The sequence below is a fragment of the Bufo gargarizans genome, chromosome 10 (genome assembly GCF_014858855.1).
Source record: "Bufo gargarizans isolate SCDJY-AF-19 chromosome 10, ASM1485885v1, whole genome shotgun sequence".
NCBI lineage: Eukaryota > Metazoa > Chordata > Amphibia > Anura > Bufonidae > Bufo > Bufo gargarizans.
Genome location: NC_058089.1, coordinates 99,477,050 through 99,501,202, shown reverse-complemented (window position 1 = coordinate 99,501,202; position 24,153 = coordinate 99,477,050). Strand labels below are relative to the sequence as shown.

Genomic DNA, 24,153 nt, shown 5'->3' with positions numbered 1-24,153 from the left:
AATAGGTCTGCATCTCATACGCAAAAAAACTGATCCGTGTTTTTGCAGACATCATACGGCCGTCTGAATGAGCCCTTATTGTATTATAATTGCTACCCACCCAAAACAAGGGGGGGGGGGGGAGAATTATGTTAAAACTTAACTTTTAATTGTCATAAATCTAAAATTGAAATTAATCAAACCATCCAGGATAATACGCCGCAGTGCCCAAAAGTGTAAGTTAAAAAAGGCAAAGGTTACACAGGTAGTGTTAACCACCGCTGGTGATCACCTAGAGCTGCCTCATACGGTTATATGATAAAACCGAACAGTCTTACCGGATCTTGCAGTGTACCTGTTTAAGGATCCGGAAATCAGCTGGGAATTCTGGACGCAATTCAGAGCGGATAACCCCAATCGGAAGCGATTGTCACCGCCAGATCTGAGAAGCTCTGACAGACGTTCTTCAGTACCTCTTGCTTGAGGTTCTTTTGTTTTGGTTTCGTTTTGTCATCTCGTTTCCCTCTCTCAGCTGTCATCTAGTTGCACTGATTGCATCCCTTTATATCCCATCCCATACTGCATCACTTTGCGGTTTATACAACTTCCTGGATTGTGCTCACTGCTAGATGCTGCAACTGCTGGTTCCTCAGATAAGTATTTTCCTTTATTTGTGTTTTCCTGTTGGCTTGATTCTAGGTGACCCTGATTCCCTCTGTATTAAGTGCAGGGAGCCAGTGGTCGTGTCCCCTCACTATTGTAGGGTTTTCAGGTGTCACTCAGTCTAGGTACGAGGGAATGCAATTTTCTATCATTAAGATCTTTGCATGGGCTGAGCAGGGAGAGCTCTAGGGCTTTTATAGGGCTCACCCTTATGTTCCTTAGTTTGGGATCAAGTCAGTTGGATCTTTATTTGTGACTTCTAGTTTCCTGCAACACCATCCGTGACAGCTATGTTGTTCAGGCTTCTGTGTATAGGTACTGGCAGGGTCAGGAGATAAATAGCCCTAAATTAACCCTACCAAAACAGGATCTACTGTATTGCCCTATCTAACACCACCCTAGCACCCGCACCCGCCCCGAAAAAGGGTGACCCCATCCAGAACCTGTCCCTGTATATGGACAATTCTCTATTCTTGTCCCTGAAAAAATACTCCCGACGTGACACGTTTCTGTCCACTCCTGGCCACCGGACTCTTCAGGGGATATGCAGTGCGCACATGCTGTCTCCCTTCACTCCTTCTGTCTGCTGCTGTATGTCTATGAACCCCAACCAATCTGGTATCGATGACCTATCCTGAGGATGTATCATCAACATTAAAAAGCCCAGAGAGCCCCTTTAATAAGTTATTCGAGCTCAGGCACCGGAGGAAGATGTGAGAGTAAAAGCCTGAGTTGGACAACCTTAAAGTGGAACCCTATTAATACTTACCAGATCTCACACCAAGGTATGTCAGATTGTTCTTGCCACCTGTAGCACCTGTTTGGGGAAGATACTTAGAGTATCCTGGCGTCTTTAACCCTGTAGAACCAGATGGCCCAGCAGATCTATTTCTCTGAGATGGACATAGAAACGTGTTTATCCTATGAACTAGGTGTGAATGTGATTTGGAGGCGATTTCTTCTAATTTAATATTTGATATTGCTATTTGGGCGCTGAGGAATTGTTAGCTGTTTTTGCATAAACTGACTGATATGCGGTGTGGGTTACATGTGGATTTGCCATGGATTTTGCCGCAGATTTTCCATAGATATCACTCTGTGCATCTGTGCATTGCAAAAAGTGAAATCCGCTGTGGAAATCTGCAGTATAAGGCCTCATGCACACGAACATTGTGTGCATCCTTGTCCGTTGTTCAGTTTTCTGTGATTTTCTGCGGACCCATTGACTTTCAATGGGTCCGTTAAAAACTCGGAAAATGCACCGTTGTTCATCCGCGTCCGTGATCCGTGTTTCCTGTCCGTCAAAAAAATATGACCTGTCCTATTTTTTTGACGGACAATGGTTCACGGACCCATTCAAGTCAATGGGTCCGTAAAAAAACACGGATGCACACAAGATTGTCATCCGCGTCAGTGATCCGTGTCCGTAGGCTACTTTTTATACAGACGGATCCGAAGATCCGTCGGCATAAAAGCTTTTTCAGATCTAAGTTTTCACTTCGCTGAAAACTCAAATCCGATGGTATATTCTAACATAGAGGCAGTTCCCATGGTGATGGGGACGCTTCAAGTTAAAATATACCCTGACTTTACATTGAAAGTCAATGGGGGATGGATCCGTTTGCAATTGCACCATATTGTGTCAACGTCAAACGGATCCGTCCCTCATTGACTTGCATTGTAAGTCAGGACAGATCCGTTTGGCTCCGCACGGCCAGGCGGACACCAAAACGACTTTTTCCTTCATGTCCGTGGATCCTCAAAAATCAAGGAAGACCCACGGAAGAAAAAACGGACACGGATGACGGAACTACAGAACCCGTTTTTGCGGACCGCAAAAAAAAAAATGGTCATGTGCATGAGGCCTAAATTCACATGTTCTTTCTGGATTGAAATGATTTAAAGGGCATCTGTCAGCAGCTTTGTACCTATGACACTGGCTGACCTGTTACATGTGCACTTGGCAGCTGAAGGCATCTTTGTTGGTCCCATGTCCATATGTGCCCACATTGCTGAGAAAAATGATGTTTTATTACATGCAAATGATCCTCTAAGAGCAACGGGGGCGTTACCATTACACCTAGAGGCTCTGCTCTCTCTGCAACTGCTGATCCCTCTGCACTTTGATTGACAGGGCCAGATCTGATGATGTTTACACTTCTAGGTCCTGTCAATCAAAGTGCAGAGGATTCGACAATGGAAGAGAGAACAGAGTCTCTAGGTGTAACGGTAACGCCCCCGTTGCTCTTAGAGGATCATTTGCATATATTAAAAGATAATTTTCCCCAGCAATACGGGCACATATAAACATGGAACCAACGCAGATGTCTTCAGCTGCCAAGTGCACATGTAACAGGTCAGCCAGTGTCATAGGTACAAAGCTGCTGACAGATGAACTTTAAATATAAATATTATATATACTATATATAAAATCACGCCACTGGATATTATGTGCAAATGTATATACATTTCATTAGATAAGAGTGGCAATAAAACTAATGAGTACAAATACAATAAACTGCACATGCGGTAAATAAAGTGCTGACAACATTGTTGTAAATGGGTCTAAGTTGACTTTATGTTACAGAAGGAAACGTCAGTCACATGTATTCCTTGCCTTCAGCTACACTGTAGATTGCAAATCCAAGGAAAGTGCAGAAAAGGATTGCACAATCTCAGTGCACACGTGATGACGAGCACGTGGTCTTGATGTACCCCTTCCTGCGGATGCATTATATACTGTAGTTCTACTTACTTATCCGGCTGATAGGGATCAATATTGTATCCATCTCCAGTGCTGATAATGCAGGACAGATTCCCGCTGTATTCTGACAGAAGCCATGTTATAGTAAGGGTTATGTTTTCGGACACGAAGGATTTATCTACTAAATCAAGCCTCAGACCTGTATACCAAGACAGCAGATGAATGGTATATGATCAGTGGTCCGGGTAACATAGGACAGTATGGGCATGGTGAACCCACATTTAATAATGGGAGACTAATTATTGCATAGTAGGCATGTTCATAAAGCAGCACAGCCTTGCATTTACTTGCTGATTATATATATATATATATATATACTGTATACATATACAGTCAGGTCCATAAATATTGGGACATGGACACAATGCTAACATTTTTGGCTCTATACACCACCACAATGGATTTGAAATGAAACGAACAAGATGTGCTTTACCTGCAGACTGACAGCTTTATTTTGAGGGTATTTACATCCAAATCAGGTGAACGGTGCAGGAATTACAACAGTTTGCATATGTGCCTCCTACTTGTTAAGGGACCAAAAGTAATGGGACAGAATAATAATCATAAATCAAACTTTCACTTTTTAATACTTATAATACTTTTTAATACTTTTAATAATTACAGCCTGAAGTCTGGAACGCATAGACATCACCAGACGCTGGGCTTCATCCCTGGTGATGCTCTGCCAGGCCTCTACTGCAACTGTCTTCAGTTCCTGCTTGTTCTTGGGGCATTTTCCCTTCAGTTTTGTCTTCAGCAAGTGAAATGCAGCTCAATCGGATTCAGGTCCGGTGATGGACTTGGCCCTTGCAGAACATTCCACTTCTTTCCCTTAAAAAACTCTTTGGTTGCTTTTGCAGTATGCTTTGGGTCATTGTCCATCTGCACTGTGAAGCGCCGTCCAATGAGTTCTGAAGCATTTGGCTAAGGCTCCATTCACACGTCCGCAAAATGGGTCCGCATCCGTTCCGCAATTTTGCGGAATGGGTGCAGACCCATTCATTCTCTATGGGGACAGCAATTATGGCAAGAGAGAAAAAAAGGGAGAGGCGCTCATAGGGTAGTAAGCGTTGATATGCGGATAAAAGTGATGGATTGAGTGTGCTCACCTTAGGGTGTTGTGCAGGTGTAAACGCACAACAGGTTTAGACACACAATAGGTCGGGAGGGTGAGGTAGGTCCGTGCTGCCGGTACCCGTTCAATCCCTTTGGATGGAGTTGCCAGAAACTCCTTGGGATTGTTGAGGGTGAGAAGGTGATGTGTTTCTGAAAACACACGATAGGGTACCTCTTTTGGCGCACAGGGACGACCACAGTTTCAAGTTTTTTTGGGTATAAATAATATTTATTGTTCAGTTGACAACGCGTTTCGGAGTTTATAACTCCTTTATCAAGTCTTAGGGGCGCCAACAGCAAGGGGCAACAGGCAGAAGATGGCCGGATGGCTGGGGACTCCTGCTGTGTTGGCTGATGCTGCATCTGGCGTCGCTTGTGCGGACAGCACACAGTGTGCTGTCTGCATCCGCAATTGCGGAGCGCGGCCCCGATCTTCGGGTCCGCAGCTCCGCAAAAGATAGAACATGTCCTATTCTTGTCTGCAGCTGCGGACAAGAATAGGCATTTCTATAGGGGTGCCGGGCGGGTGTGTTGTGGATCCGCAATTTGCGGGTCCGCAACACACCACGGACGTGTGAATGGAGCCTAAATATGAGCAGATAATATTGCCCGAAACACTTCAGAATCCATCCTGCTGCTTTTGTCAGCAGTCACATCATCAATAAATACAAGAGAAGCAGTTCCATTGGCAGCCATACATGCCTACGCCATGACACTACCACCACCATGCTTCACTGATGAGGTGGTATGCTTAGGATCATGAGCAGGTCCTTTCCTTCTCCATACTCTTCTCTTCCCATCACTCTGGTACAAGTTGATCTTGGTCTCATCTGTCCATAGGATGTTGTTCCAGAACTGTGAAGGCTTTTTTAGATGTCGTTTGGCAAACTCTAATCTGGCCTTCCTGTTTCTGAGGCTCACCAATGGTTTACATCTTGTGGTGAACCCTCTGTATTCACTCTGGTGAAGTCTTCTCTTGATTGTTGACTTTGACACACATACACCTACCTCCTGGAGAGTGTTCTTGATCTGGCCAACTGTTGTGAAGGGTGTTTTCTTCACCAGGGAAATAATTCTTCAGTCATCCACCACAGTTGTTTTCCGCAGTCTTCCGGCTCCTTTGGTGTTGCTGAGCTCACCGGTGCGTTTCCTTCTTTTTGAGAATGTTCCAAACAGTTGTTTTGGCCAGGACCTAATGTTTTTGCTATCTCTCTGATGGGTTTGTGTTGTTTTTTCAGCCTAATGATGGCTTGCTTCACTGATAGCTGACAGCTCTTTGGATCTCATCTTGAGAGTTGACAGCAACAGATTCCAAATGCTAATAGCAGACTGGAATCGACCTCTGGACCTTTTATCTGCTCATTGTAATTGGGATAATGAGGGAATAACACACACCTGGCCATGGAACAGCTGAGAAGCCAATTGTCCCATTACTTTTGGTCCCTTAACAAGTGGGAGGCACATATGCAAACTGTTGTAATTCCTGCACCGTTCACCTGATTTGGATGTAAATACCCTCAAATTAAAGCTGACAGTCTGCAGTTAAAGCACATCTTGTTGTTCATTTCAAATCCATTGTGGTGGTGTATAGAGCCAAAAATGTTAGCATTGTGTCAATGTCCCAATATTTATGGACCTGACTGTATATAGATATATATATATATAAATATATATACAGTACAGACCAAAAGTTTGGACACACCTTCTCATTCAAAGAGTTTTCTTTATTTTCATGACTACGAAAATTGTAGATTCACACTGAAGGCATCAAAACTATGAATTAACACATGTGGAATTATATACATAACAAAAAAGTGTGAAACAACTGAAAATATGTCATATTCTAGGTTCTTCAAAGTAGCCACCTTTTGCTTTGATTACTGCTTTGCACACTCTTGGCATTCTCTTGATGAGCTTCAAGAGGTAGTCACCTGAAATGGTCTTCCAACAGTCTTGAAGGAGTTCCCAGAGATGCTTAGCACTTGTTGGCCCTTTTGCCTTCACTCTGCGGTCCAGCTCACCCCAAACCATCTCGATTGGGTTCAGGTCCGGTGACTGTGGAGGCCAGGTCATCTGGCGCAGCACCCCATTACTCTCCTTCATGGTCAAATAGCCCTTACACAGCCTGAAGGTGTGTTTGGGGTCATTGTCCTGTTGAAAAATAAATGATGGTCCAACTAAACGCAAACCGGATGGAATAGCATGCCGCTGCAAGATGCTGTGGTAGCAATGCTGGTTCAGTATGCCTTCAATTTTGAATAAATCCCCAACAGTGTCACCAGCAAAGCACCCCCACACCATCACACCTCCTCCTCCATGCTTCACGGTGGGAACCAGTCATGTAGAGTCCATCCGTTCACCTTTTCTGCGTCGCACTAAGACACGGTGGTTGGAACCAAAGGTCTCAAATTTGGACTCATCAGACCAAAGCACAGATTTCCACTGGTCTAATGTCCATTCCTTGTGTTCTTTAGCCCAAACAAGTCTCTTCTGCTTGTTGCCTGTCCTTAGCAGTGGTTTCCTAGCAGATATTCTACCATGAAGGCCTGATTCACACAGTCTCCTCTTAACAGTTGTTCTAGAGATGTGTCTGCTGCTAGAACTCTGTGTGGCATTGACCTGGTCTCTAATCTGAGCTGCTGTTAACCTGCGGTTTCTGAGGCTGGTGACTCGGATGAACTTATCATGCGCAGCAGAGGTGACTCTTGGTCTTCCTTTCCTGGGGCGGTCCGCATGTGAGCCAGTTTCTTTGTAGCGCTTGATGGTTTTTGTGACTGCACTTGGGGACACTTTCAAAGTTTTCCCAATTTTTCGGCTGACTGACTGACCTTTATTTGTTAAAGTAATGATGGCCACTCGTTTTTCTTTACTTAGCTGCTTTTTTCTTGCCATAATACAAATTCTAACAGTCTATTCAGTAGGACTATCAGCTGTGTATCCACCTGACTTCTCCACAACGCAACTGATGGTCCCAACCCCATTTATAAGGCAAGAAATCCCACTTATTAAACCTGACAGGGCACACCTGTGAAGTGAAGACCATTTCAGGTGACTACCTCTTGAAGCTCATCAAGAGAATGCCAAGAGTGTGCAAAGCAGTAATCAAAGCAAAAGGTGGCTACTTTGAAGAACCTAGAATATGACATATTTTCAGTTGTTTCACACTTTTTTGTTATGTATATAATTCCACATGTGTTCATTTATAGTTTTGATGCCTTCAGTGTGAATCTACAATTTTCATAGTCATGAAAATAAAGAAAACTCTTTGAATGAGAAGGTGTGTCCAAACTTTTGGTCTGTACTGTATATCTATATACATACATACAGAATGCATTCAGATTTTTTTCACAGAGGAGCATTTTAGAGAAACCCTCTGATGAATTTCCACGTAATTTAGCAGCCACGCTGGAACATATCCTAAAAGGCAGAAATTCTAGTGCAGATTTTGCTGCGTATTTGCCCCAGATTTCACCAGATGCAGTGCAAAAAGGGGAAACCCAGGGTCTCGTCCACATTTCCGTTTTTTTTTAACGGATATGTGCTTTCTGCATATTCCACAACACGCGTATGCACTGATTTTAATGCGTTCATTCACACATCAGTGGTTTTCCACCACTTTGGTCCACGATGCGGACCAAACAAGCCCGTTAAAGTCTATGGTGAAAAGTAGAACTGGTTGAGGCTCCCATAGTAACCAATCAGGTTTCACCTTTCATTTACACCTGAGCAGCGTCCGTGGATTATAGATGACACACGAAGGGTACAAAATGGACACATGGACCAAAGACAGATTCTTCACAGACATCTTTACGGATGAAACGCATTTTCCACAGACGGGAATGTGAACAAGGCTAAAACTGACATAGGCACTTAGGTAAATAGTGATTACTTTCAAACATTGTCGATTTGAAGCACACAAATCCAAAGTGGCGAATTTTGGGCATTTACGCCTCGTGTGGACGTCCCGTAAAGCTTCACTGAATGGGCAAAACAGCCTTGAAACATGCAGTCAGTCTATCACTATAGAGCTCATGTGTGTACCTCGTTACGCCTCATGTGTACCCTGTGCCCGTATTGCGGTCCACAAACAGCAGATTTAATATACCAAGGCCTGAGACTTACCTTCCATGCAGCTATACCAAACAGACAGGTAACTACCAGACCCAGGACAAGGGTCTCCAAACTGTGCAGCATCCGTGACAATTTGACAAGCCTGGAGGCCATGACACTGACCTGATGGAGAACAACATTAGCAATTTAAAGGGGTTATTCCATGATTGATGTAAAAAAAATAGAATCATATAGTATATGACAATCTCTTTCTAACAAAGCTAGAACCGGCCCTGTACCTCACATGGATCCAGAGATCTCCCCATTCACTGCTCCAATTACTCTGCTAGATTTATTTCAAGCTGGCAACTCAGGGGGTGGGTCTGTCCTTTCTCAGGGGCGTGCTCTTTACCTGTAACTGCCACTGTAACGCCCCAGAGTGCCGTTACCACCTTTGCACCTTGCTACTATCTCCTATGGTTAACCTAATGTCATCCTATGTATTAATTCATATTTCTTGTTATGTAACTGTTCAAGTGTATTATGCCTAGTTCAACAGCAGGTGGCAGCATCAAAGTCAGAGCTATCTTACATAGAATGGAGCTTTCCTTTCCATTCTTAACCCCCCCTCTGTGGTGTGGTGTAATGCGTTTTGCACGCGAGAGAGAAAAATCGGCATGTTTGGTACCCAAACCCGAACTTCTTCACAGAAGTTTGGGTTAGGTGTTCTGTAGATTGTATTATTTTCCCTTATAACATGGTTATAAGGGAAAATAATAGCATTCTGAATACAAAATGCATAGTACAATAAGGCTGGGTTAAAAAAAATAAAAAAAATAAAAATAAATGAATCCACTTGATCGCGCAGCCCGGCTTCTCTTCTGTGTTCTTGTTTGCTGTGCACAGTAAAAGGACCTTTGATGACGTCACTGTGCTTATCACATGATCCAATCACATGGTTCATCACCATGGTGAGGGACCATTGATTGGATCATGTGATGTGACGTCACCACAGGTCCTTAGCCGGCAGCTCAAAATTACAGAAGACAGAGATCCGCAACTACGCGATCAAGTGGACTCGGTGAGTAAATTTTTTTTTATTTTAAACCCCTCCATCACTATTTTACTTTGCATTCTGTATTCAGAATGCTATTATTTCCCCTTATAACCATGTTATAAGGGAAAATAATACAGATCGGGTCCCCAGCCCGATCGTCACCTAGAAACCATGCGTGAAAATTGCACCGCATCCGCACTTGCTTGCGGATGCTTGCCATTTTCACGCGGCCCCATTCACTTCTATGGGGCCTGCGTTGCGTGAATATAGAATATAGAGCATGCTGCGATTTTCACGCAAAGCACAAGTGATGTGCGAAAATCACAGCTCATGTGCACAGCCCCATAGAAATGAATGGGTCAGGATTCAGTGCGGGTGCAATGCGTTCAATTCACGCATTGCACCCGCGCGGAATACTCGCCCGTGTGAAAGGGGCCTAAGAGCTGTTTCACATGAGCGAGTCCATTGCGGGAATCATGCTCCGTGTGTGAATGTGATCCTCCGCTCTGGACTTGCAGGAGCGCACGGCATTATCATGATTTATAATGCTATGTGTCTCTGCATGGCCTTTTTTCCACAGAATCATAGTGACATAAAGCTGTCAGTATGATTCTGTAGAAATAAGGTCAAGCAGAGACACATAGCATTATAAATCATGATAATGCCGTGCGCTCCTGCAAGTCCAGAGCGGAGGATTACATTCACACACGGAGCATGATTCCCGCAATGGACTCGCTCAGTGTGAAACAGCCCTAAGGGTCCATTCACACATCCTCAAAATGGGTCCGTATCTGTTCCGCAATCTTGCGGAACGGGTGCGGACCCATTCATTGTCAATGGGGCCGCAAAGGATGCGGACAGCACACAGTGTGCTGTCCGCATCCGCACTTCCATTCCGCGGCCCCGCAAAAAAATAGAACATGTCCTATTCTTGTCCGCAGACACGGACAAGAAAAGGCATTTCTATTATAGTGCCAGCCGTGTGCAGTCCGCAAAATGCAAAATGCACATGGCCGTTGTCTGTGTTTTGCAGATCCGCAATTTGCGGACTGCAAAACAGTTGCGGATGTGTGAATGGACCCTAAGGGTACTGCCACACGGTCAGGTTTCCTGATGCATCTTTTAACTATTTAATAAGGCTGTCTGTACAAGTTCAGATTTTGATCAGGTTTTTTTATGCAGTTTTGGAGAAAAAGCCAGGTGTGTATCATAAAGGAGGAGTAGTATAAAAGAACAGAATATTCTTGTCTTTTTTGGATTTCACTCCTGGTTTTAGCTTTGAAAACTGCATAAACTTGAACATAACCTGAATTTGTACATAAAGCTTAAAGGGGTTATCCGGTAATTTACAATTGATGGCATCTTCCTAGTACATGCATCATTTGACCGAGGTGCAGCTCAGCTCCATTGAAGTGAATGGGGCTGAGCTGCAATACCAATCACTGCCACTATTCTGTGTACGGCGCTGTGCTTGGAAAGCTGTGGGGAGCTGCTGTGCTCTGGTGAGCGCGGCGGCTCCCTGAAACAGCTGATCAGTGGGGATGCTGAGAATCAGACCTCTGCCGATATGATACTGTTAAGGTTGCTGTCTGTCCGGGGAGAGTCGGAAAGGCCCCTGATGAAATTGGCAGGTTCAGCCATTACACATCTAATGTGTAGGGACAGACAGCTTTATTCCCATTCATTTACTGGTACATATAAGATACCGTAGTACAGTACTTACCTGCCACTTGTTCCCTAACACTGTTCCAGCTGCAGCCACTTGTTGTAAGTGAGGTGCTCCCCTGGGTACAGAAATGGGGGCTCTTACGTCCATAGAAGCTATCGGTAATCTGCACCACTTCTCCTGACCCGCACTGTAATGTGGCATTCTGATTATCACAGGCAATGGTATGACCAGACTCTAAAATGATTTAAAAAAAAGCACAAACAGATCAAGCAATAAACTTCGGACAATTATGCTCAGTAGTGTTTGGTTTGCAGAGATGGCAATTGTGAGAATGGCATTGCATTTAGGTTCACTGCCCAAATGTCATTGTTTGGGTATCTTGCATTTTTGGACTCCCATCATTTGAGCAAGCAAACTCCATATGCAGCAGGTGCTGGCTGGTTTATACAGACACCAAGGTTTATACAGACACCAAACCACAGTGATCGGGATTGGAGATAACTCTGATCCTGGTCATTTAACCCCTCAGATGCCACTGTCAATAGTAACACTGGCATCTGAGAGGTTAGTCAGAGGTAGGAGGCTCCCTCTGACCACTGATCATCCCTGTGATGCTATGGCAGCCTGGGGACCTGTGAAGGCCTGCCATTGTAAACTGCCTGTTATGCCCTGCTTCCCATAGACCACAATAGTAAACTATTGCAATATATGGTATAAGCGATAGAACAATTGCATGTGTAACACCCCAGAGTTGTGTTGCAAAACTCTTTTGCCCCGCTACAATCTGTTAAAAGCATTTACATTGTCATCTTGTGTAATTTCACATAACATCCTCACCAATGTGCATTGAAAGCCTTGTCACATGTATATTGTTGTCATTTTCCATGTTCACCAGCAGGTGGCAGCAATGCATTATCAAGGAGTTAAAATCAGTTTAGTGTTTCTAGGCTGGAATAGTGCATTCCAGTTTAGCTCCCCCTTCTATGAGCAAAGTGGGCTGTGCCCATATCCTGCCTCATGGGGAGGGAAGGAAGTTAGTTAGTGTGCCAGCCACCCCTGCTTGGGGAAGGCTGTGCGTGTAGGAGCTCCTAGATATAGGGATCAAAAGCCAGGATCTTGTCTCGGCTGAGACAATTGATCATCATCCCCAGCCTGAGCCTTGCAGCCTCAGCTGGAAGAAGCAAGCAGACAACTCCAGTTCCAGGAAGAAGCATACCCTGAGACAATAGCTGTGAGTGCCGTCCAGAGACCCAGGAGAAGCCATATTCCTCCTCAGCTAGTCAGTCCCCATTTAGCAGAAGAAAGACAGTGCAGAAGCCAAATTCCTGCCACAGTTTAGAGCTACTAAGCAGACGTCTTTTCCTGCAAAGCTCTAGATACATGAGAGAGCAGAAGATAAATCCCTGCCAACCATTGCCAATACCTGCTGGGACCTAAGACAAAAGCTGTATCTTGCTTGGATGAAAGTTACAACCAGTAAAGACTAGTTTGAACTTTATCCAAAGGTCTGGATCTCAATTTCTGCTGCAAATTCCTCTATTACTCCTACTAGCACCACACTCAATTTATTGCAAGTGAGCCAGGATCCAGGAGTCCAGCCGTACCCAGGTAGGAGACACTGTTGACACTATTACTATTACCAGAGACATTACACCACTCTGGCATTCCTAACCTGGTACGTGAGTTACAACACCTTAAATGGCCCTGTGACTGTACCCTGCGCACGCTGCAATTGGCGTCACAAAAAAACTATAGACTATCGCCTACACCTGACCCAGCCATTGCATAATTTGGCGTCAGAGTGAATACCCCGGTCCAGCTCATTGCACATGTTCATGGGTGTGCTAAAAATAAAAGTGAAAATAAAAAATAAATAAAAATAATATAGAAAAAAATACAAAAGTATTACAAATTCAAATCACCCCCTTTCTCGATTTCTTTATAGAAAAATAAATAAAAAAATAAGTAGAACTGGTATTGTCATGTCTGAAAATGTCTGAACTATTGAAATATAAAAGTATTTCCAGAGTAATTGTTATAATGGGGGAAAAAAAAATAATCTAAATGGCCAAGCTGCTGTTTTTGCTCACCTTGCCTCTCCCAAACAAAACTGAATAAAAAGTGGTCATAAATTGGCATGTATCCAAAAACAGTACTAATAAAAACTACAGCTTAAAAATAAAAAGACAAGCTCTCACAAAGCTCAGTAGATAGAAATAAGGTTATGAGTTTAGAATATGGAGACACAAAACAACTTTTTTTTAGTTTGTTCTTTTTTAAGTAGTAAAGCATAAAAACTAATTTAAATGTGACAGCGCTGTAATGAAAATACAAGAAAAATACAACTAAAGAAATTGTGGGGGTTTTTTCAGTTTCATTCCACAAATATTTTTTTTCTGTTTTCCGTCAAATGATGTGGCAAATGACATGATGCTATTAAAAAGTACGACTTGTCTCTGAAAAAAAAGAAAAGCCGTCTTCCGGCAATGGGACCAGAATAGTAAAAAATTAAAAAAAATATGGCTAATTGGAAGGTGGGAAAGAAAAAATGAAAAATGTTTACGATGCCAATGGGGTACAAGAAAGAGGATGGGCACCCATGTCATGAGCAAATAATATCTGATTCTGTGTAAGACATAGGACCTTATCTATCACTGACTACAAGTCTTCCTGAGGCATGAAGAATGAAAGACAACGTAATGTACTTTTTTGGGTGCATTTGATAATTTACAGTATTTGATCATCTGACACCTGGGTATCCTTTGAGGTCATTGATCCAATATGGGTGGCTATTAAGCAGGAGGATAAATGATGGTTTAATATACAGTAAATATGGGGGCGAGCTCTGGGGCCGAAGAACAGGGGGAAGAATGGTGAGGAGGATAAATGAGGGTTCAGTATACAGTAAATATGGGGGCGAGCTCTGGTGCCGAACAGGGGAAAGAATGGTGAGGAGGATAAATGATGGTTCAAGATACGGTAAATATGGGGGCGAGCTCTGGGGCCGAAGAACAGGGGGAAGAATGGTGAGGAGGATAAATGAGGGTTCAGTATACAGTAAATATGGGGGCGAGCTCTGGGGCCGAACAGGGGGAAGAATGGTGAGGAGGATAAATGAGGGTTCAGTATACAGTAAATATGGGGGCAGCTCTGGGGCCGAAGAACAGGGGGAAGAATGGTGAGGAGGATAAATGAGGGTTCAGTATACAGTAAATATGGGGGGCGAGCTCTGGGGCCGAAGAACAGGGGGAAGAATGGTGAGGAGGATAAATGAGGGTTCAGTATACAGTAAATATGGGGGCGAGCTCTGGGGCTGAAGAACAGGGGGAAGAATGGTGAGGAGGATAAATGAGGGTTCAGTATACAGTAAATATGGGGGCGAGCTCTGGGGCTGAAGAACAGGGGGAAGAATGGTGAGGAGGATAAATGAGGGTTCAGTATACAGTAAATATGGGGGCGAGCTCTGGGGCTGAAGAACAGGGGGAAGAATGGTGAGGAGGATAAATGAGGGTTTAGTATACAGTAAAAATGGGGACGAGCTCTGGGGCTGAAGAACAGGGGGAAGAATGGTGAGGAGGATAAATGAGGGTTTAGCATACAGTAAATATGGGGACGAGCTCTGGGGCTGAAGAACAGGGGGAAGAATGGTGAGGAGGATAAATGAGGGTTCAGTATACAGTAAATATGGGGACGAGCTCTGGGGCTGAAGAACAGGGGGAAGAATGGTGAGGAGGATAAATGAGGGTTCAGTATACAGTAAATATGGGGGCGAGCTCTGGTGCCGAAGAACAGGGGGAAGAATGGTGAGGAGGATAAATGACGGTTCAGTATACAGTAAATATGGGGGCGAGCTCTGGGGCCGAACAGGGGGAAGAATGGTGAGGAGGATAAATGACGGTTCAGTATACAGTAAATATGGGGGCAAGCTCTGGGGCTGAAGAACAGGGGGAAGAATGGTGAGGAGGATAAATGAGGGTTCAGTATACAGTAAATATGCGGGCGAGCTCTGGGGCCGAAGAACAGGGGGAAGAATGGTGAGGAGGATAAATGAGGGTTCAGTATACAGTAAATATGGGGGCGAGCTCTGGGGCCGAAGAACAGGGGGAAGAATGGTGAGGAGGATAAATGACGGTTCAGTATACAGTAAATATGGGGGCGAGCTCTGGGGCCGAACAGGGGGAAGAATGGTGAGGAGGATAAATGACGGTTCAGTATACAGTAAATATGGGGGCGAGCTCTGGGGCCGAACAGGGGGAAGAATGGTGAGGAGGATAAATGACGGTTCAGTATACAGTAAATATGGGGGCGAGCTCTGGGGCCGAAGAACAGGGGGAAGAATGGTGAGGAGGATAAATGACGGTTCAGTATACAGTAAATATGGGGGCGAGCTCTGGGGCCGAACAGGGGGAAGAATGGTGAGGAGGATAAATGACGGTTCAGTATACAGTAAATATGGGGGCAAGCTCTGGGGCCGAAGAACAGGGGGAAGAATGGTGAGGAGGATAAATGAGGGTTCAGTATACAGTAAATGAGGGGGCGAGCTCTGGGGCCGAAGAACAGGGGGAAGAATGGTGAGGAGGATAAATGAGGGTTCAGTATACGGTAAATATGGGGGGCGAGCTCTGGTGCCGAAGAACAGGGGTAAGAATGGTGAGGAGGATAAATGAGGGTTCAGTATACGGTAAATATGCGGGCGAGCTCTGGGGCCGAAGAACAGGGGGAAGAATGGTGAGGAGGATAAATGAGGGTTTAGTATACAGTAAAAATGGGGGCGAGCTCTGGGGCTGAAGAACAGGGGGAAGAATGGTGAGGTGGATAAATGAGGGTTCAGTATACAGTAAAAATGGGGGCGAGCTCTGGGGCTGAAGAACAGGGGGAAGAATGGTGAGGAGGATAAATGACGGTTCAGTATACAGTAAATATGGGGGCAGCTCTGGGGCCGAAGAACAGGGGGAAGAATGGTGAGGAGGATAAATGACGGTTCAGTATACAGTAAATATGGGGGCGAGCTCTGGGGCTGAAGAACAGGGGGAAGAATGGTGAGGAGGATAAATGAGGGTTCAGTATACAGTAAATATGGGGGCAGCTCTGGGGCCGAAGAACAGGGGGAAGAATGGTGAGGAGGATAAATGAGGGTTCAGTATACAGTAAATATGGGGGCGAGCTCTGGGGCCGAAGAACAGGGGGAAGAATGGTGAGGAGGATAAATGACGGTTCAGTATACAGTAAATATGGGGGACGAGCTCTGGGGCTGAAGAACAGGGGGAAGAATGGTGAGGAGGATAAATGAGGGTTCAGTATACAGTAAATATGCGGGCGAGCTCTGGGGCCGAAGAACAGGGGGAAGAATGGTGAGGAGGATAAATGACGGTTCAGTATACAGTAAATATGGGGGCGAGCTCTGGGGCCGAACAGGGGGAAGAATGGTGAGGAGGATAAATGACGGGTTCAGTATACAGTAAATATGGGGGCGAGCTCTGGGGCCGAAGAACAGGGGGAAGAATGGTGAGGAGGATAAATGACGGTTCAGTATACAGTAAATATGCGGGCGAGCTCTGGGGCCGAAGAACAGGGGGAAGAATGGTGAGGAGGATAAATGAGGGTTCAGTATACAGTAAATATGGGGGCGAGCTCTGGGGCCGGAGAGCAGGGATAAGTATGGTGAACCTCTGCCTTGAGCGCTAAGAGAGCTTGTCCCATCACTTACCAAATTCACACATAAAAAAGAACTCCTGGCTGCAGTTTTCTGTTGTCCCCCATCGGTAGTCAGATTCCTTCTTTAGGTAGCCACATCTCCCATTGCTCGCAGAGTCCTCCTGGCTAGCCCAGCGGCTATAAGTCACATTAGACATATCCAGCCAGGTCACAGATTCTGTGTGAAGAAGAGCATTTAAAGGGAATGTGTCACCTTTCATTTTTTTTTCTGCCAGTTAAAACCAGATGGCAACACATTTTTTTCTAATCAGTTTTTATTTTCTGAATTTAGATTTAAAATCCTTTTTCCTGAACATGTTTATGTGGGCGGCCATCTTGCCTGAGCTGTTTCTTAACAGCATTTAGACACATGCTTTACAGCAGCCATGGTGCCAAGTAGACCAAGGTCACAGCAGCCTAGCACGTGAAGTGGGCGTACAAACAATAACATGCGACTTACATGATGGCAATGTGACCTGTGTCCAAAATCAAGCAGGTGTAGATTTTTGGCAGCTGTTTTAGGTTGTGTGTTGTAGTGGGATCACATTGACAATCATTAGGCTACTTTCACATCTACATTTTGAAATCTAGCCGGCTGTTCTGGCAGAGGAACACCCTGCCAGAGTTCACCGAAACTGCATACTGCCGCATACCTCTAGATCCCCATTGACTATAATCCGGGCGCTTTCCAGCATAAACACCTGCTTTCAACTGGACAAAAAGTCCTGCCTGCAGTACTTTATGTCCAGCCTCTTTCTTATCATTTATGCCAGACAGCGTCCAGATCCTTGTCGGATCCGATTATAGTCAATGGAGTCCGGTAGTTCAAGGCATTATTTATTGGGAACTCCGGTAGGCTGTTCCTCTGCTGGATTTCAAAATGGAGATGTAAAAGTAGCCTAAGATGCAATGTTACTATATGACACTGTGACCTTCATGTCCTGTGGCCCTCACCAGTAGAAGCCCTCTATGAGACAATAGTACAGCTCCTATGCTATAAGTAACACAAAGGTAAACTATAGGTAACTCATAGACACTAAACACTACATGAATCAATTACCTTCTCCTGAGTCGACCTGCTCCGGTGAGTTGCGAACTAGCCCGATCCACCAGTCGACATCCTTAGACAGATGTTCACCTAAAAAATCCTGTGTCTCCTGATTATGGATGAAAACCAGATGCCCTCCTCCTCTCTCGCACCAGGATTGGGCACTGTGGAAGGTGCGCTTAAGACGAACAACTTCATAACACGCTTTGTTATAGGGCACCTGGTACTTGGAGCAAGGTGAGGGATCTGCATGGATGACAGAAGCAAGACAAAACAGAGTTAGGACTATGAGACGTGTCCCACACCGAGGACTCAGCATGGTGCTGCCTACGTTCAGTACTTCTGTAGAATGATGCCTTCAGCAAGTCCTGTATATTCCCTAACCAACGATGAGTGACGTCACTCTACCAATTACCACTTTTTGCTCCATTGTGCTTTGCCCAGGCCATAAAAAGGAGAATAAATTATAGATGGCATTATCCAGAGAGATACACAATAGCAGCCATCTATAAAAACCGCTCAAAAGCACAATTGCAAAAAGTGGGGAGGGCGGCTCTGATTACTGTGCGGCATTGTTTGGATGGGAGAAGATAAGGCTGTAATCCTCTTCTCTCCCAGGTGGTGATTGGAGATAATCCTGCCAAATTTTCTTATCTTTGTCCCTATGAAAAAGGTGGATTTCAAACACGGTACAATTAGGGAACAATGAAAGCATGTGTTTTCTGGTCAGGTTCTATATGTAAACATCACATGTAATATTAACATTGGGCCCAAGGATTGATCTTAGGACTGGTGGGACAGGGTTGGTGCTGTTTGCTTGCAAATGTAATCTATATACAGTAAATGGGATATACAATATATATATATCCTACGAAAAACATTCTATATTTTTCACACCAGCACCTGGATCTGATTACATTTGTAATTGCATGTAGAGTTATTCAGTAAAATCTATATGTATAGCGCCACCTGCTGTTTGCTCGTTTTCTGATTTCTCTGTCCTCCTCAGCGAGTTGGAAGCACATGCTCAGTTCCATCTGTAACACCCCAGAGTTGTGTTACTAAACGCCTCTTCCCCGCTACTATCTTCTAAGAGCATTTATACTGTCATCTGATTTTACATAATGTCTTCCACTAATGTGCATATAAGCCTAAGTTAAATGCAACTGTTCATGTAATACTGCCTGGTTACCAGTAGGTGGCAGCAACATATTGGCAGAGAGATAGTCTTAATGTTATGGCAGTTCAGAGTGGAACAATCTGTCACTGGTGGACAGGATACTAGAAACACAGAAAATAAACAAACAAGTGTCTAGGCAAGAAGCTGGGGATACAGGTCACCTCCTGACAAATCCCTACCAGCTTTCCCTAGACTTCTATGCCCACGTTTAGACCCTTAAGGTGGGAATAACGTGTCCTCGTGCCTGGGCTGAAGATAGCCTAAAATCCCTAAGATGGTGAAAGGGGGAAAGAGGCAGCCTGCTCCCTCAGTACCTGGAGGGGCAGGCGTCTAACAGCCTAGACCGACAACCACAAGAAAACAAAAACCAACTTATCTTTTACTGAGCAGGAACAGCAACTCCTTCCTTCTTTCCTTCCTCTGAGCCAGACAGAAGCTATAACCCGCACAGGACACTGGGAGTGGGCGTAATTTAAACTCAAACCAATGACCACACCCAGTGCACCTGAAGGGAGGCGGATATAGCTCAACTCCAAAACAAAACAAAAGGCTACACACGTGCTGCTAATCTGGCAGACCTCCGTACATAGCCTGATCTATTCTGCCCCCCTTCTGAAGAGAGGTGGTCTATTCCATCTTCCTGCAGCAAAGGAGGGAAAAACCAGTTAGAGCCAGTTGAGTTTTACCCCTGTATAGGGAAGACAGCAAGGACCTAGTCTCGGCTGAGACTTGGCCATATTCCCAGTCTGAGCACCTTCAGCTCAGCTGGATGGGAAAAGCAGAAAACTACAGACAACCTCCAGAGTTCCAGGAAGAAAGCATCTGCTGAGAATCCATCTGAGAGATAAGTCCAGAGACCTAGGAGAAGCTATTCCCTCTGACAGGGAGGAAGTTGCTAGTCAGTCTACTAGAGATAGCTCTAGCAGAGCGAACACCTAAAGCCTTATGCACACGAACTTATTTTCTTTCTGTGTCCGTTTCCGTGTTTTTTTTTTGCGGACCGTATACGGAACCCTTTATTTCAATGGGTCCGCAAAAAAAAACGGAAGTTACTCCGTGTGCATTCCGTTTCCGTATATGTCTGTATTTCCATTCCGCAAAAAATAGAACATGTCCTATTATTGTCCGCAATACAGACAAGGATAGTACTGTTCTATTAGGGGCCAGCTTTTCTGTTCTGCAAAATACGGAATGCACACGGATGTCATCCATTTTTTTTCGGACCGCAAAATACATACGGTCGTGTGAATGAGGCCTAAGAATGATGTGGGGCAGGGACCCAGGGAATCCTACTACTCTGCAGATCAGGCTAGTTTCACACTAGTGCTAAACTGTTCCGGTAGAGGAACAGTGTGCAGAAATTCATCATATCCAGCATAGCAGAATACTACCTTTCACCCTACCAGAGCCCATCCGGCTTGTTTCCAGGCATTAGTGCCAGGATTTAGCTGGACAAAAAAATGCTGCCTGAAAAGTTTAGCGCTAGTGTAAAACTAGCTTTACAAGCTTTAAAGGTGACAGTTCATATGGCAGCCCTAAAAACGAAGAAACATTTCAGAACGTTTAGCAGTCACAAAGAGGATTGCAGAGCATTTGTCAGAGAAGGTAACTGCCTACACCGTGGCTTACAGGCTTCTCTGTATGTAGTGGGAACAAACCGGAGTACATTCCGTAGACATACGGAGTACATTCTGTATGTGTTCCGTTTTTTTGCGGACCCATTGACTTGCATGGAGCAACGGAACGTGATTTGCGGGCAATAATAGGACGTGTTCCATATTTCAACGGAATGGAAAAAACGGATCCGCAAAAAATACGGATGACGTCAGTCTGCAGAACAGAACAGCTGGCCCATTATAGAAATGCCTATTTTTGTCCGCAAAACGGACAAGAATAGGACATGCCTCATAATTTTAGTGGGGCCACGGAACGGAGCAACGGATGTGGACAGCACACAGAGTGCTGTCTGCATCTTTTGCGGACCCATTAAAATGAATGGTTCCATATAGGGCCCGTATACGGAACGCAAAAAACATTTGTGTGCATGAGCCCATAGGCTTACGTTCCGTTTTTTGCGTTTCGTACACAGTCCATATACGAAACCATTCATTTCAATGGGTCCGCAAAAAAAACCTGAATGTACTCCGTATGTATTTCGTTTCCGTATTTCCGTTCAAAGATAGAACATGTCCTATTATTGCCTGCAAATCACGTTCCGTGGCTCCATTCAAGTCAATAGGGCTGTAAAAAAAACGGAACGGATACGGAATGTATCCGTATGGCCTCTTGCACACGACCATATAGCTTTTTCAGTATTTTGCTGTCCCACAAAAAATACGGATGACGTCCGTGTGCATTAAGTTTTTCCCCCCTAATAGACCAGTCCTATCCTTGTCCTTTAAGCGGACAATAATAGGACATGTTCTATCTTTGAACAGAACTGAAAAACGGAAATACTGAAACGCAAGGCATACAGAGTACCTTCCGTTTTTTTTTTGCAGACCCATTGAAATAAATGGTTCCGTATACGGACCATATACGGAACACAAAAAATGGGAACGTAAACAGAAAAAAAACCCACGTTTGTGTGCAAGAGGCCTATGTCTTCCGTATCCGTTGCGTTTTTGCGGAACCATCTATGGAAAATTTTATGCCCAGCCCAATTTTTCTGTGTAATTACTGTATACTGTATATGCCATACTTTCGTTTCTGTTTGCGATCCGCGAAAAAAACAAACAAACAGAAAAGCGGAACGGAAACACTACTGAAACAAAAAACTGATCCGTTTAAGGCTACTTTCACATTTGCGTTCAGAGCGGATCCGTCTGCCTCCGTCTGACTTCCATTGTAACTTTGGACGTATCCGTTTGCCTCCACACGGCCAGGGGGACACCCGAACGCTGCAAGCAGCATTCAGGTGTCCGCCTGCTGAGCGGAGCGGAGCCCAAACTGTGCCAGACTGATGCATTCTGAGCGGATCCGCATCCACTCAGAATGCATTAGGGCTGGACGGATCCGTTCGGGGCCGCTTGTGAGAGCCTTTAAACGGAACTCACAAGCGGAGCCCCGAACGCAAATGTGAAAGTAGCCTTAAACGGACCGCAAAACACTAAAAAAGTCATAAGGTTGTGTGCAAGAGGCCATAGTCAGATTCACATGTTTTGCACTTTGCACACGGACCCATTCATTTCTATGGGTCTGCAAAAAAAATATAAAAAACGCCATCCATCATCCATGTGCTGCCGGCATCGGTGTGTCCGTTAGGAAAATTGTAGAACATGTCCTATTCTAGATATTTCTAGTATGGGTGTGGGAAAAATGTGGATTGCACATGGAAGGTGTCCGTATTTTGTGGATCCATGGTTTGCGGACAGCAATACAGACATGGTCGTGCGCATGAGGCCTAAAGCATAGACACCTGTTGACCGGCTTCAGTATAGTACAGTACAGTATAGTGCAGTATAGTATAATATAGTACAGTATAGTATAGTACAGTACAGTATAGTACAGTACAGTATAGTGCAGTACAGTATAGTACAGTATAGTACAGTATAGTGCAGTACAGTATAGTACAGTACAGTATAGTACAGTAAAGTATAGTACAGTATAGTACAGTACAGTATAATATAGTACAGTATAGTACAGTATAGTACCGTATAGTACAGTACAGTATAGTAAAGTACAGTACAGTATAATATAGTACAGTATAGTACAGTATAGTATAATACAGTATAGTACAGTACAGTATAGTAAAGTATAGTACAGTAGACTTGTTGCACCAAAACCTGGTCTCGTCCTTACCGTACCGCACTACAGTTTGCATCATCAGCGCTGGGGTGGACAGCCCAGTGACTACCTCAACCCCCATTTATGCCACTACTACTACTCCTATCCTCTCCACCCCCTCACTAGGCCGCTGCATAAATGCTCAGAAATGACATGAGATATCCAGTGTGTGTTATCTTATACCTGGGATACTTTGGTTAATGGGTGGCTGCATCACAACCTCAGCTTGTTCTTTGAACATTTACTGCCCAACAAAACCCGCGTTATCACTTTCTGCATTTTTCTTTAATTATGATTGTCCCGGTATCTCATGAGCTAATTTGTAATTGCTGCTATTTAGATGAGATCTTAATTGGAACAGCAAATAAGACATATGTGCCATAGGACACGTGGATAGCCATAACAGAATGATGGAAAACAGATCTGCTGGAACAGCTTAAAGGTTTGCATAAACATCTTTTAGAATAATCCTTTATGAAGGTCGCTGTAATTTTGCAATGTATTTCTTTTACCGTTATTGCTCCTATCTCCCTGTCACATGACCGTGTCCATGCAGCTCTTTCTTATATCCTGTGATGTTCTGTCCATGGGCGGGGCAGTGATAGGGGAGTGTCTATGTGACTAGCTGGGTGGGAGGAGCTATATACCAGCAGGGTGTTGTTAGGGGCGGTGCTGGAGCTGTGGCAGAGAAAGGTGAAGTGCATCATGGGTTTGGTTGGATACCGGAACAGAAAGTTCTACATACAGGATGGAAACAAACCAGAGGGATTGGCTTAAATGATGAAAATGGGCCAGGAAAGTACCCCCCCAAAAAAAATAAAAATAAAGCATGAGGAAGATATACAACTACATGAGCATAGTAATCCTGGACAAGAATAGGACATGCTCTATTTTTTTCCGGAGCTACGGACCGAAAGATCGGGGCCGCGCTCCGGAAATGCAGATGCGGACAGCACACTGTGGCGGCCCCCTAGAGAATGAATGGGTCAGCACCCGTTCCGCATAATTGTGGAACGGATGCGGACCCATTCTACGGACGTCTGAATGGAGCTTTAAAGAACCTTTTTCAGCAAAATAATAATAATAATGATAAATAGTAGCTATACACTTTGAGGGTGCCAGGGCCCTAATGCAACGGGGGCCTCCC

At 44.5% G+C, this 24,153-nt stretch overlaps 1 protein-coding gene across 1 annotated transcript in view; it reads right to left on the bottom strand.

The window, feature by feature from the left end:
* PKD1L2 (polycystin 1 like 2) overlaps positions 1 to 23,247 on the bottom strand; it is a 99,301-nt gene extending 76,054 nt beyond the window's left edge. Inside the window, exons 1-6 of the mRNA XM_044269298.1 lie at positions 23,190 to 23,247; positions 18,053 to 18,286; positions 17,006 to 17,170; positions 11,353 to 11,532; positions 8,645 to 8,755; positions 3,398 to 3,545 (exon numbers count right to left, since the gene is read on the bottom strand). Coding sequence (XP_044125233.1) covers positions 3,398 to 3,545; positions 8,645 to 8,755; positions 11,353 to 11,532; positions 17,006 to 17,170; positions 18,053 to 18,286; positions 23,190 to 23,247 — 896 coding nt within the window. The remainder of the gene's footprint in view (positions 1 to 3,397; positions 3,546 to 8,644; positions 8,756 to 11,352; positions 11,533 to 17,005; positions 17,171 to 18,052; positions 18,287 to 23,189) is intronic.
* Positions 23,248 to 24,153: the final 906 nt, after the last annotated feature.